Below are 15,376 nucleotides of genomic sequence, written 5' to 3'. Positions count from 1 at the left end.
TACCAACCCAAAACCATTTTCCAATGCTCATTCCTAGTTTAATGAATTTATCTAAAAAGACCTTTTATCTTTGGGACACAGACCTTGTCAACATAGTCTTCTTTTTCGGAACCTCTTTTTATAAAATTAGAAATAAACTCAACACATGTTCCATCAGGACTGTGGTTATTGCAGCTGTGTATTTCACTGCTCAGGCACTTAAAAATCTCTTTCCAATCTTTCCTCCAGGAAGTTCTCAAACTGGTGTGAACTCTCTCTTCCCAGGTACCTCCAGATCGTCAGCAGCTCGATGTAAACCGGGAACCAACTGTCCCAGTTCACACAGTGGCATCAGTAGACAACTTTCCCCACTCTCTGTCACTGAAGATTCTTCTGCTCCTATTCTTGAACTTCAGAGTCGAGGATCCTCTGGTGTCTGTGGACATAGAATCGAGAGACAGAGCAGATCAGGTATGTGGTGACCTCCTGTTAAATAATAGCATGAGTAGGTGATCTTCTAACCAGTCAAGGAGCACCTCACCACTGGCACAAGAAGTGGAGAGGTTAAATGCATTCTTCTGAATGGGCGTAGGGGAAAGCTTATCAACAGGTAGGAGAAAGAAAAGAAATGTGTGGAGGTTTATGGTGTGACATAGAAAGCAAATGACACAATCACTGAAGATCTTAACATGATTGAACAATACCTAATGAAGTTTGTAAGGATGATACCTCTACCTCATCTTCAAGATGCTGAAAACCTGCGTCTTTTATCTCAGTCCAGGGCATTAGTACTAACATTCTGTGCCCATTCTGAGAAAGATAAAAACACCAGTAAAATAATAGAATCTGCTCGTGTTCTCCTCAGGACTAACAGACTCTGGAACACTTCTTGTTTTCACAATTTTATATCTTCAGGCCATGTCAGCATTTGCTTCAATCTTTGCTCACTTCCTCTGGACCACTCACCAACTCCTCTGTTACTTGGGTTACTGAATTGCTAGAATAATCTCTTGAGTATGTCCTTGAGTTTCCCAGCACTTTATAATTGTTCAGGGAAGCTGGGTCTGGACTGCTGCCCAGTTATTGTTTCTGTTTAGGGATGAACATCTTATGGCCTTCCCTGGAGGATGGACTCAAGCCCAAATACAGGCTTATTTCCTCTCAGCATATAGCCACAGTTCCACCTTCCAAAAGAGCTAAACAGTTAGATGCTAACAAATGTCTTCTTTCTGCCTCAAAAATCCTCTCTTCTTTTGTTTGCCAGTTAGCATCATTGCAGGATCATCTTCGCAGTTTCTGCCTTTCCCATGTTAACTCCTCTGTCTACAGATTGCCTTGCTTCCATTTCTATCACCTGCATTTTCAATCTCTTCTCTCTGTATCCCTTCCACATGGCCAACAACATATTAAAATCTCTTGCATTCTCAAAAATAATAATAACAATAGCAAAAGCAGAAAAAAACTTCATCCAAAATAAATCGGTGCTGAAATGACATTAAAGCCCATAACTTCCCGAAAATTGACTTAAGTCTTTGAAAAGTTTTAGCTGGATTGCATACATTACAGTAATATTCCTCTTATACCAGTTATCTGAAGAACATAATATTCCAGTTATACTTGTTAATAAAGAGTTGCTCTATCAGATAAAGATTACAAATTTCAAAGGCTATACCATTAAGGATCACCTAAGACATCATTTATTCTTTCTGTGATGATTCAGAAGTCACCTAGAGATATTCCAGTGCACCAAAGAGAAAAGAAAAATCTGAAGAGCAACTCACCATCTTTTCATGAATTTATGGTGCTTCACTTCAAAACGTATCTTGTGAGACAGAGGTTATCGCTGTTTGAAGCTAAGTCTAGAATTAAACAGATATTCAGGAGAGTTGGGACTTTACAAATGGCAGAGTTGGAACTTTACACTCTTGTTTCCAAATTCCAAAGAGCTCAAACCTGAAAACCCAGGTAAAATGAGTATTCAGAATAAAAAGTTTGGACCCTGGAATCGCACTGACTTAGTTCAACCTTGCAGAATCTTTAACACAAGTCTCAGTTTTTTCATCTATAAGATGGGAATGACAAGGCTTTTCCAGCCTCCCAAGAGAAGAATCTCTTATTCATTTTCAGTTCCCCCTCTACTCTCTACATAATCAACATTTGGAGAACTGATATCAAGTACAGGCCTTGTGTGCACACAGTCAAGGAGTTGCCTAATTCACATTGCAGACTCATCTCAATGTCACGGCATCATGCAAGTTTCTCTTGGTCACTTTCCACCACTCCCCTTGATAGGTGTTTCTCTTCTGCCTCCATTTGCCTTATATCCATCAAGGTTGTCCCTTATCCACTCTTAGATGTGTTTTCTACCTTTGCACTAGACTGTAAGCTCAAGTCTTTTTCACCTTTGAACCTCTGTGGCCCAAATACCTAACTTGAGTCTCCATAGGATTTTGTGAAATAGATTAAGGAAAGAGTAGTGCTTTCCACCTCCTAGAGGTCAGGGCCCTAATAATTTAGTCCTGTTTATAAAACTTGGAAATTTTATGATAACTGTTGTATTTTTTCTTACTTTTTACATTCCCCAATGAAGAATTTACTTTCAGGCCTTGCTAATTCCTTCCTCCAAATAGTTGTATCAGAAAGCCTTAGCTGGGTAAAAGTTTTTACCCCAGAGGGGAGTCATACCTGGTTCATTAAGCAGTAGAAACACATTCAGCAGGAGAACCGGCAGGTTCCAAGAGGTAAAGTGAGGAGCTCCAGTCTCTAGCACTTGCAGTTTGTGGCCTGCACTACTTCCTTAAGCCTCCAGGATCAACCTTGTGTTTAAAGGCAACTCCTCCATCACTTTCAGAGAGTTTTGACTATTTTAGTCTGAAAAAAAATGCTACTAAAACTTCTTAGTAAATGTAAAAATATAAAGCAAACTCATTGTGCCCCCCTCCCCCGAAATCTATTAAAACATAATTTGTTCTGAGGCAGGAAATTGACTTTGTGTCATCAGGACCTGCTCCGTTCTTGGGACACATTGCTTTGTAACTTTATAGTTATCTTTGCTGCAGTGTTTAAAAAAAATCAGTGGAATATAACAACACGTACTTGTTTCTCACTTAGGTCTCATGTCAGCAGATACAGGGCTACTTTGGCTGCTGGGTTCTGCTCCTCCTCCCACATGGACAGAAAGAGCATTTCCTATTTGGGATTTTCCATTCCAGTAGCAGATGGGAAGAGCAGGAGAGCTGCTTGAACTTGGGAGCAAGCCTCTCAGAACTTCCGCTGGGAGGTGCACACCTCAGCTCTGCTCACTTTGGATTAGATAAAGCAGTCATGTGGCCATATCTCGTGCCGTTAGGGCTGAACTGTGCAGAGCCTTTTTTTTTTTTTAAAAGATTTATATATTTAAACATACAAGAACTGAGGTACAGGCCAGAGTTGTGAGGGTGGGGGTGAGAGGATTCACCAGAGACAGAGTGGGAAATAGAATAGGCAGATTGACTGAAATACACTGCTGAGGGGAGCTGCAGGTGAGGCAGGAGAGGTCTGCTGCACCATGTGGGTAGCTCCCTAGCCGGGGATTGAACTCATGCTGCATCGGCTGTGGATAGCTTCATAGGTTGCATCTTAACCCCTTGCACTACCAGGGAGGCCCTGGGCAGAGCCTTTTCAAAGAAGAAGGTAGGATGACCTGGAGAACAGCATGGCATCCACCAAGATTGGGAGCATCCTCGTGGATGGAGTAGGGGTCCAGCTACATGCTGGATCTTGCAGACCAGAGATTACTGAGATAAGATGAGCTGGAGTCATCTGTCTCTTGAAATGATGGTAGAAAGAAAAAACACTGGTGATTCTACTGTCTGCTTCTTTATTACCTGATTTCCACATATTTGTATTCCTCTGCTGTTTTCAGGGGACGATGGCACACAGACTCATCCTGAGAACAGCAGCCAAGAAAACAGAGTCAAGGCTCGCTGCCTGTCCTGCACATCTGCGGTGCTGAAGGCCATCTGGGGGCTCTTGATCATCTTGTCAGTGTCATCGTCTTGGGTTGGAACCACACAGATTGTAAAAATTACTTATAAGAACTTCTACTGTCCATTTTTCATGACTTGGTTTTCAACAAATTGGAACATTATGTTTTTCCCAGTTTATTATTCTGGTCATCTAGCCACTGCTCAAGAAAAACAATCTCCAATGAAAAAATTCAGGTAGGTTTCATGTTAAATGACCAAATAGGAGATGCATTAAAATACATCTTATGCAAAAATGCATATTTTTATCTCTTTGAAATGTGAGTTGCGTTGACTTTGGGAATGAGGAGAGCAGGATCTGTTAATGAATACCAGGAGATAGAATCACTCCCCTCTAAAAAAAAATACACGCACACACACATACACACACGTATACTGACTGTTCACAACATGCCAGGCATTATGCTGGTGGTTGTATATCTCTTATTTACTCATCATTGATGGACATAGCCACCTTTTAAGCTGTGTTATTAACCTCCATTTTAACACAAGAGAAACAGGTTCAGAAGGATAAGTGGACTGTCTGAGGTCACATACTTAGAAATAATGAAACCCAGGTTAAAACTCAGACCTATTTTTCTCCAAAAGTCATTAAAGAAATAAACATCCTGGTGCCTCACATCCATGGAAAAAATAGTATTAATGAGATTAATTGTTACAGAAACACTCACATAGTATTCTGGATATTAGTATGCCTAAACCAATTTGCAATGACCTGGTTTCATGAAACCCGGGAAGATTTAAAAGATGTTGTTCTTTGCTGAGAGGGAGCACGTGAAGCCTTGTCTGTTTGTTCACCAGCCACAAACTTGGTATTCTGTAGTTCTAGTGGTTTCTCCATGCAAACCTGGCTTCTGCAGTGCCCTTTTAGAGAGTTCAGGAAGTCACTCTAGAAGGCAAAAACAGCATTTGGGTCAAAGTACCTTTGCCAAAGGGCAACCACTTTTGATTTTCCAATAACTCAACTTATGTGTATGTTCATACACACAGATAGATAGATAGATAGATAGATAGATAGATAGATAGATAGATAGATAGATAGATAGATAGACAGATAGATTTGGTTATTATATTATTTGGTTATTATACCATTTGAATTTTGTTTCTTTTCTCCATAAAGCAAAGTTAACAGTCACATCAGTTTCTTTCTAATAGTAAATGTTGGAATCTTACTTCTCTCTAGTTTCAAATTCTCTTAGCTTCCCTAGCTCATGTGTTTATCTTTGGGCATAAAACTATATGGGCAACATTTCTTCAGTGTTCTTTGTTTCAGTTTTTGTTTTAATTGTATCACTTTTAGTTGAGGTAACATTGGTTTACAACAGTGAATATAACTTAGGATATACCGTCCTTGTAATAAACCACACCCTCCATCAGAGATCCTCCACCACCATCACTGAGCCCCTTTCCTTCTGATAGCTTCGGTTCTGCAACTAGATTTCTAGGGTTTGTTTTGGATTAGTGTTGTCTATTCTAAAGAACAATCTCTTGAAAAACCCAGAGCTAAGGAATAATTTCAAGGACAGTCTCTATGATCAGCAAGAGAGAACAGTGGTCTCAGGGCTCAGTGGACCCTACTGGGAGAGCAACAGTTCTCCACACAGCTTATTACTCCTCAGCAGAATAATGGTAAACTTGCCTTATAAGAGCCAAAACAAACTTCTTTCTTGCCCCATGCATACTGATTAGAAGAAATGACTTTCTTAAAAACTTAGTGTGAAGTCTTCGACTTCTATTTTCTATCACCAGTTTAGAAGTGTGTGGAAACATTAAAGTTATACTGTGAACTGACTTTCCATGGGTGTCCATGAAAATCCAGTTAAACTTAAAAGAAAAAAACTAATTTAAAAATAATGACTTTTTGTGGTTTGGAGGAAAGTATATATTTATTTGTGATTCCTACAGGTACTTTGGATTTGATTCCCATCAGAGTAGACATGCTCTTGGGGTCTAATTTCTTTTTTAGTGCTCCTATTTAATAACTGATTGCAAAGGAATGTGATAATCAAGCAAAAATCCCCCTTGTTTGAAAATACCTGGGTGTACCCTCAGCATGTCTATGCTACTTGAATGCTCCAGTAATTTAGACACACATACTGATAAAAGCAATAAAAGTTTAGTAAGGAAATTGGTACTTCAAGAACACCTCAAAGCAAGACAGCTCCATTTTATTTAAGATAACACGTTTACAAGAGCTGCTGCTGACAGAAATGTTGTTTGGGGAATGCACTTCATTTCCACCACATCTCCCTTGTCAGACTAACACTGAATTTAGCAAAATTCGTGATTTGACAAGACACCGCCACCTGTTACTATGGGTAGGCGTGAAGTTGATCATTTCCCAAACTGAATCAAAGAACTTTTATTGTCAGACAGAAAACAATGTCTTAGATGGGGGCATTCTCTAGTGGCTGTCTTAAGGGAAGTAAACATTGCCAAAAAATTCAGAGATCTTTGATTTTTTTTTTCTGGAGACACAATACCATCTGCCAAGAAGACACTCCCCAAAGTTCTCATGGTAGAACAGGGGGAAATAGAGTTTAGAGTAAGTAAGTAAGTAAGTAAGCCTGGAAATGGAAGTCATTCCATAGCACCAGCCCCTCTGGCTATTTTCTCTTGACTGGGATGAAAGTACTTCTAGCTTTTTTGTTATCACAAACATCAAAATAATTTTCCATAAAGCACCAAATCTAGATGGAGAGTAATATCCATTTCAATGGAGTTTTTGATAATTTAGTAATTTCATTTACATACTATCAAGAGAACTCACATGCCTTGGGAATTTGACATTTAAGAAAATGGTGTATACAATAGTTTTGACAAGGGTGCTTTCTCAAGGAGAACAAAAGGTCTCTACAAAGCATGAAACTAGAGTTAAAGGTACACTTACCTATACCAGGTATCAATGAAATGAAGCTAAGACACTACCTGACTTTCAGCAAGGGCTAGTAGTAGCTGTTGTAACAATGCTGAGCGTAGTCACATAACTAGTGACCTTTAGTTTTGCAACTTCATTCTAAGTTTTGCCACCTGTTAGTGCCTCTGGTCCAGAAATTTTGATCAACCCCTTATTATTTGCTTCCCCATAAAAATTCATTCTCTTTTGAGTTGTGGCATTTTCTAGAATTTCATGTTTAAAGAGTAGGAGGTTCTACACAGGTGACCTGGTGTTTGGATGGAAAGCTTTTTTAATTCCTTAAATAGCAGTGACAAATGGGGAGAAGTTCAGAGTGAGATGCATACATTGTACAAAAATAAAAATGATGTAAGAATTATATAAAATAAAATATTTTAAAAAAATGAGGAAGCAGCACCTGGGGAGGGGTGGGATGAGCCAGGTGACAAGATCGCTCTTGGGGTGGGGGAGCTGGCACGTAACATTTTGCCTGGTGGACTCTCCTTGTTGCCACCTCTGCAGGTTTTCCAGTGGGACAGAGTCCCTCAGGTGTTTCCAAAATCTTTGCTTGAGCGCACTACTCTAGCATGATGGTGTCTCTGGAAAGGAAAGGCCACCATTGACCAGTGATTAAAAAAATACTTTAACTGGCAATCGGTTTTGCTGTGATTCTTTATAAATGTATATTTTTATTTTATTTTACTAAAAAAAATTATTTTTTGCATAGAGGAAGTGGAGTATGTAGGTCAGAGGTGTGGGGAGTGAGAGCATTCACCAGAGACAGAGTGAGGAGTAGAACAGTTGAATCTACTGAAATACACTGCTGAGGGGAGCAGGGGGCGAGACAGGAGAGGTCTGCTGTGCCATGTGGGTTAGCTCCCTGGCCAAGATCGAACTCAGGCCTCAGTGTCAATGGCACAAAGACTTAACCCCTCGGCCACCAGGGAGGCCCCATAAATGTATATTTTTAAAGACATTTAATAGTTGTAGATGTCATCATAAATGCTTGAGTCTCTACTCCAGCTCTCCCTGGCAGACTCTCTCATGGAGAGAATCCCTTTGTAAGTACAGAGCACATAATGTTTGCTCAGGATGCTCTATGGAGACTGCTGCTTGGTTTCTGTGTGGTTTGGATTCATAACACCCCAGCGGCTGGAGGGCTTTTGAGAGCCATCCATTTTCCTGAGTGTGTGAATGCGAGTAGTTTCTGCTTACTTTACAAAAGGCTTTGCCTTTAGGTTATCTAATCCCTTCATTGAAGTTTTGTCTCTTTCAAGTTAAAATTCACCTTTGGGAAATCACATTTTCATTTCACAAAAATCCTTCCTTTGTGGTTGTCTCCCACATAAAAGTAAAACCACTAAAATTTTCTCTGTGTGCATTATGCATTTTTAACCTCCCTGGAACAGCTGGTCCAATTCCCAGCATTGCCAGCTGCTTGGAAGCGACTCAATATTGAAGTCCATCGCCCTGTGCTTGGGCCTTAATTCTTTATACCTCTCTCTCTCCCGCTTCCCTCATGTGTTCCTCCTGTGAGGAGAGTTTCGTCATACATGTGAGGCAAACATCGCCTAGAAATTACTTTGTCTTGCATTATTTTGAAGCCCAAGTGTTTCTCTTCAGAAAAAGTGAGACAAAAGCTATAAAACTATCCAGTGCCACATAAGCATATTTCATCCTACACATTATAAATCTACAAATACTAACTTGCATTGAATGTGCTACTTATACCCTTCTTGAAAAAAGAGTGCCTGTCATGTGACAGTTGCCCCATAAATGCGTCTATGTTCATGAACAACAAAGTAAAGAAGATACAGCTGAATTCTGGTGGCTTCCATTGCAAGTCTGTTTTGAGTCCATAGTTAAAAAGGAACTGTTATTCTATCACTTTCCTTATTACCTGCATGTATTGACAGCTCAGACATTTTGATAAAAACTGGCCCCTTGGGCTAAACAGTTCAGTCAGAAATCAAATCAAAGATTTGACTGAAGTAACTGTTTTTACACAACAAGTTCAGACAGTTTCTCCAAAATGGCTAAATGTTTATATGTAAATACAACCTGAATGAGAAAGTTACACTTGTTTGTTTGTTTATTGACATTTGGGGGTTATCACAGAAACTATTTTTCTTTTTTTTTCTGCTTTAAAAATACAAGAGGAAAATAAATTAACTACTTGGGCAGCTATACAAAAAAGAGGCATAATGTTTGAGAAATGAAATCTCAAGGTATGTGTGGCTCTTACCTGACATGTGAGGCTGCAAATTGTAGCTGTTCACACAGTTGCAGCCATCTTGACTTGCTGCATTTTTCAATTGGGAAAGAATCTTCTCTCTTCTAATAGCAATTCCAGAAACTGTTCATTTCTGTCTTTCTTGGGCTGGTCTGAGGATATTCAGCAGCAGCAGAATAACTGTTGCAATAATCTCGAGAGACTGTCCTTGTGCTCACTGTGGCCTGAAGGTGGCAGGACTGAGTCCAATAGGTTCCACAGATGAAGGATGAGTCTTAGTGTTTATCATCCCTGAAAATGGTTGTCAAGAGTTTGGCAACACAGGAAATGTCACATTTATTCCTGACTACCAACCTCTTTTTCTTTTCTAGGGAATGCAGTCGGATTTTTGGTGAAGATGGTCTGACACTGAAGCTTTTTCTTAAAAGAACTGCTCCTTTTTCTATTCTGTGGACTTTGACTAACTACCTGTATTTGCTGGCTTTAAAGAAGCTGACGGCCACGGATGTCTCTGCTCTGTTCTGTTGTAACAAAGCCTTTGTCTTCTTGCTGTCATGGATAGTGCTGAAAGACAGGTTCATGGGCGTGAGGGTAATGGCACACTTGATTCCATGTGCAAGGCCTCCCTTAAGCATAAATCTTTGGCATCAGGAGAGTTGCTTTGTTTCATGGCATTTCTGTAAAACTTTTCCCATCGCTTCTGATCCAAATTGAAATCTGTAGTGTGTTAGGTTGCCCAGGAAGTTACAACATCATAAAAGGATAAAGAGATTGTTTCCACTGGACAGTCAGCTGATCTCAACAGGAGACACTAAAACACACAGGAAAACAAGTTCTTTATTTAGAATTAATGGTGTGATCAATTCCTTCTGTCTTCAGGAAAGAGGAGTCTGAGAAAATTAGCCACAGTAAAAAATTATGATTTGCTTTTTTCAATCAACATATGTTGGGGCAACTCCCTCTTGTTTTTTCCCCAGAGATGGGTTTAATTAATATTGGTGTAAGTAGATAAAATTACCAAACAGTAATTAAAGTCACTGGTAATGGCACAATGCTGTTAAAAGTGGCACTATATCTAGTGTGACTAATCTAGAAAGGGAACTAAAAGCAACAACTTGTATCTTTGGGTGCAAATCCTTAATTGAACTGCATTAAACTTCCACCAACCACTTCAGTTCTGAGTTTATTCCTTTTAGAAGCAACATGGATTTTTTTTTTTTTAAAAAAAGTATACTTATTCTTTGTTAGAAATACATTATTAAAACCAAGCAGATTTAAAGAGCCAGATTTCATTCATATAATCTGGCATGCCGGCATGATTAAAATACTGAGAAAATAATTCTTGGACAGGAAGGCTAAATGATAGCCCTTCCCCAGAAGAGAAACATCACACAATTATTGTTCTCTGAAAGTAAAGTCTGTGATTGGATCTGAAGCAGATTTTGCTATCAAAATTTCTAAGTATCTTGTGATGATCCCAGGATCCTTGCCCCCTAATTGTTGAAATTAATGTCTATATTAGAGAAAGAATAAATAATGCCATTAATCATGAAAGCTTATTTTAAATAGCCAGCTAGCAACTTCTGGTTGTATTTTGGGAGATGCTTCTCAGAAATTCAGAACTGGAGCTTGAGATGAACAAGAAGTAGATGAGTACTGGGTTGAAAAGCTATGAATCAGTCCGTGATGCCTTGAGAATATACCCAGATGTGGTCCCATGCTCTCCACTAACTACATCTTTGATTTGACATCAAAAACTCAGTATCGTGTTTTTATACATGGAGTCCTGGTGTTGGCTGTTCACCATCGCGTGCCCTGATTATACCTTGAAAGCAGATCTTACCTATATCATTGCTCAGTGCTCCTTTCAGGATGGGCTACATAATTTGTGTAGTTCAGTGCAAAACGAAAACAGGTTCCCCTGTTAAAAATTAATAATTTCAAGCTGGCAACAGCAGAACATAAAACTGAGTGTAGGGTCCTTTTCAGCATGGGGCTCAGTGCCTCTGCATAAGTCATGTGGCCATGAAGTCAGCCTGTCTCTATTTCTAATACCTAGAATAAGGTACAAAAGGACCTTATTTGCAAGGGACAAAGTAGGGGCCCAGTAGATATTTAAGGTTATAATGAACTCATGCTTATATTTCTAGACACTATCTATTGTTACTATGGGCCATTCATGAAGACGTTGTGGATTATGTTATAAAAGGAGAAAAAAAGGCAATTTGAGGGCTTTCTGCTTTTTTTGTGGCATCTAAATACCAAAAAGAAATCAATATTCACTTTTGACTTACCAAAATCATTTGTATGAGATTGAATGGATGCATTTAAATATGGAACTTTACAGGTATAAGAGGTCATATCAAAAGAGGTTCTGTGTTTATTTGAGGTCTTTCAAGGGGAAAACAACGCAATACTATAACATTTAAATCACAGATTTAGGAAATCTGCCCAGAGACTATGGACCATCACCATTTGAAAACTGGCATCTGTGGTAAGTTGAATGGTGGCCATCAGTTAGAGTTCATGTCCTAATCTCCCTAACCTGTGACTGTGATCTTATTTGGAAAAAGGTCTTTGTAGATAAAAATAAAAAATATTGTGCAAGGAGGTCATCCTGGATTATCTGGGTGGCCCCTAAAACCATTAACAAGTATCTTTATAAAAGACACACACAGGAGAAGCACACAGAGGAGGCTATGTGTCCCCAGAGACAGAGATCAAGAAGATGTGACAACAAGCCCAGAATGTCAGGACACCCAGCAGAATCTGGAAGAAGCAAGGGATGTATTCTCCCCCAAAGCTGCTCTTGGGACCATGGCCCTGACGGATTTTGAACTTCTGGCCTCCAGAACTGTGAGAGAACCAATTTCTGTAGTTTTCAGTCATCATGTTAGTGATAATTTGTTATAGCAACTTCAGGCAACTAATACAGCATCTGAAGTAATAAGACAAGATAATGAATACTTGCTAATAGGTATATACATAAATTAAAACATCATAGATAGAAAAATAGTAAACATTAGTGTCAGTTTTATAAGTCAGATATTTTTCTTTCTAAATGATAGTAAGTGCTTCATTTCTTACTGTGAGATATTGGGAAGTGTTTAATGCCATGTTCCAGAAAAATGTCAAGGTGTAATTTTAATGATGCACATAATCAGGCCATGGAATACGAGAAGCACCAAACGTATTCAGCATTTTGCCTTTTGACAATATCAGCAATTCTTTTCCTCCTGAGACACATTGAGAACATGTATAATTAGGTCATTTGAGAAATTAAGGGGGGGCAGATAGAATACAGACAACATAAATGCAGCTCTCATTGCCTACATCCATAAATAATATAAAGCACAAACCCTTCAAATGCCACCCTACTTGGATTCTTCTTCTTTTTTTTTTAATATTTATTTATTTATTTATACAAGTACTGGGTACAGTCAGAAGCATGGGAGGGTGAGAGAATTCACCAGAGCCAGAGCGGGGAACAGAACAGACTGATGAAATACACTGCTGAGAGGAGCAGCAGGCGGCAGGAGAGGTCTGCGCACCATGTGGGACCCTCGCCGGTGGCCGGGGATCGAACTGGCACTGCAGAGGCTGTGGCAGCTTCGCAGACCAGCGCTCAACCACTGCGCCACCAGGGGAGGCCCATCTTCTTCTTTTTTTAATAGTTAAAGGGTTGCTTCAATCATCAGGTTAAAATTTATATTTCTGACTCTTGCTGAGTCTTCAGTAGTTTAGAAACAGATTATTGTGGAATTATGATTCTCATTCACTTTGGTCCCAAGAATGACCATATTTGAGATGAAATATATGGCATTCCCTACTTAGATTTTTATGTCGAAATAGCACCATGGACATAGTGAAGGACGATTCATGTTATAATATCAATACATATGTTTATCTGGAGTACCATTTCACTAGAATTAATAATGCTAATGTACAAATTATGTCTTAGGAATAACTTTACAATATTTTGTTTCCTTACAATATTGATTGAATTATGGATAGAAAGAGAATCTGTTATATATTTAATTCTGTATTGTGAAATCATTTTAGCCAATTTTCTGATAAACTTTGGTGTGTTAAAAAATGGTCATGGGCAGTTGCTTACAGCTGATAAATGACCATCTCATAATGTTATAAACTTCTTTAAAACATAACTTTTTAATTGCAAAAGTATTGATGAGAATTCAGCACTTAAAACTTTGAGGATGGTTGTTTTTCATCTCTGAGGCTTTGTCTTGTTTAGCTAGAGTTCTCAAATTCATGAGAATCAGAGAAACCACCTCAATAAAAGAAGGTTCTTCTCAAAGAAAATAAGCCACTGGCAGGGAGTCTTTTTCTCTGTAGCTGGTCTCTATTTCACTTTAATGAAGAATAGATGCCAGACTAGAAAGTTAAAACCCTTTCTTTCAGATATTGTCCCTCCTTTTATATATTAGTTGAAATTTTTCTTTCATTTTCAAATTTCTTCATACATTTGGAGAAAATTGGGGGGGCATAGAGAAGGTTTGGTAGACCCCACACACTTAGCAGATTTTGGAAATGAATTCATGTCTTTTCAACTTGACTGCCACATATTTTCTAATTCTAGTTGTGTCCCGGTCCAGTTAGCTCCCCAAATTGGCTTTTCTGGAGACTTTCCAAGATCCACCAAGGACTTATTGGAATATACCAGTAAAATGGAATCCATCATTGCTTAAACTACACTTCTCTGAACTTAAACTGGGCTCCAGAGCACTAATCAGGACAGTAGGGCTGAAGTGACACTGATTTGTATCAATATTACATATTTAGACAAGATTCATATTTAGATAACCTTTTGTTTCCATCTTGCCTTTAGCTGACATTTATGCCATAACCGTTCATTCACGTACAGTGCAGAATCCTCTATCCAGAATCTTCCTACTTCCTAGAGGAGGCATTAAAAGATGGATAGGGGGACTTCCTCTTTCATCCCCCTTTGATAAGGGAATGACTTATGGCTACAGGGAGAAGAAAGCTGAGTTATAATGACTCCCGTATTTATGCCCATAAGGAATCCACAACTTCTTCAATGAATTTCAGTCAATCTACATACACCCTTTAGTCTTATGGGGTTTCTTTTCTTCTTTTCTCACATGTTCTCCTTTTGAGATAATTTTCAAATTGTTTTTATTCCTATAAAAACAGATGAGTATTTGTGGCAGGGTGGTGAAGTATGCAACTCTTGGCTCAGTGTTTGGTGTGAGCTTGTCCTGTACTAGGGACACCCCCACCTCCACCTCACATGCAGAATCTGGATGACTTTAGACTACCTGCCTCTTGCACATCTCACATTCACTCTTGTTCTATTTCACTGGATCTGAGTGAGACCGAGAGTTCTTCTTTATAGAACTTTACATGTGATGTGGACAAATGTAAAGATTCTGTCTAGCATATGTCTTTCAAAGTGGACTCTATCAAAATACACTTAGAGAGAAGAGGATGTTCATCAGTGAAGTTCTTATTGGCCAAGGTATTAAGGTATAGCATACCTTCAGCTGCTGACCTTCAGTCTTGAACTTGAATACAATCCTGCTGGATTATAATTTTGAGGTCCTCAATTTTAGAGACTTCTGTAAGCTTAGGATTTAAGGGCTCATGTGAGCCAATAAAGTTCCTCCATTTGCCACCTGGCTTCAGAAAAACAGAGTTAACCAAACAGAGTAAATTAAGGAAAAATATTTGGGTTACAATCACTTATTTAGAATGTTAAAATCCTTGAGGGAGGGCCTCCCCGGTGGCGCAGCTGTTGAGCGCCGGATTGCAAAGCTGCCCGCAGCCTCTGCAGCACTGGTTTGATCCCCGGCCACCGGGTGAGGGTCCCACATGGCACTCAGACCTCTCCTGCCGCCCACTGCTCCCCTCAGCAGCATACTTTGTCAGTCTGCCTGCTGTGCTCTCCCCTCTGACTCTGGTGAATTCTCTTGCCCTCCCGTGCCTCTGACTGTACCCAGTGCTTGTATAAATAAATAAATTAATTTAAAAAAAAATCCTTGAGGGAACACTGTAGAAAGAGAACCAGTTAAAGTTTCATCTCAATATCCAGTATGTTAGAAAAACTGCTATAATTATATGCATAATAATTCTGGGATGCATTTGTCAATGGGGAACTCAGTGAAGGTCATCAGGTTTGTGAAGATTCAGAAAAGGGCCAGATTCTTGTGGTTTCCAAGAGTCTGCATTAAAAACGGAGAAAAAATAAAGACCAAGAAG

The 15,376-nt window shown here is 39.2% G+C and overlaps 1 protein-coding gene across 1 annotated transcript in view; it reads left to right on the top strand.

Moving 5' to 3' along the window:
- SLC35F4 (solute carrier family 35 member F4) overlaps window positions 1-15,376 on the top strand; it is a gene marked incomplete at both ends in the record, with an annotated part of 200,421 nt that overhangs the window by 172,758 nt on the left and 12,287 nt on the right. The window contains 3 exons of the mRNA XM_084239605.1: window positions 265-450; window positions 3,884-4,181; window positions 9,505-9,724. Of these exons, the coding sequence (XP_084095731.1) occupies window positions 265-450; window positions 3,884-4,181; window positions 9,505-9,724 (704 nt within the window). The remainder of the gene's footprint in view (window positions 1-264; window positions 451-3,883; window positions 4,182-9,504; window positions 9,725-15,376) is intronic.

This window comes from Talpa europaea (genome assembly GCF_964194135.1).
Source record: "Talpa europaea genome assembly, chromosome: 8".
NCBI classification, from domain to species: domain Eukaryota; kingdom Metazoa; phylum Chordata; class Mammalia; order Eulipotyphla; family Talpidae; genus Talpa; species Talpa europaea.
Note: the sequence above shows the minus strand (reverse complement) of the source record. Positions and strands in the feature narration are given on the sequence as shown.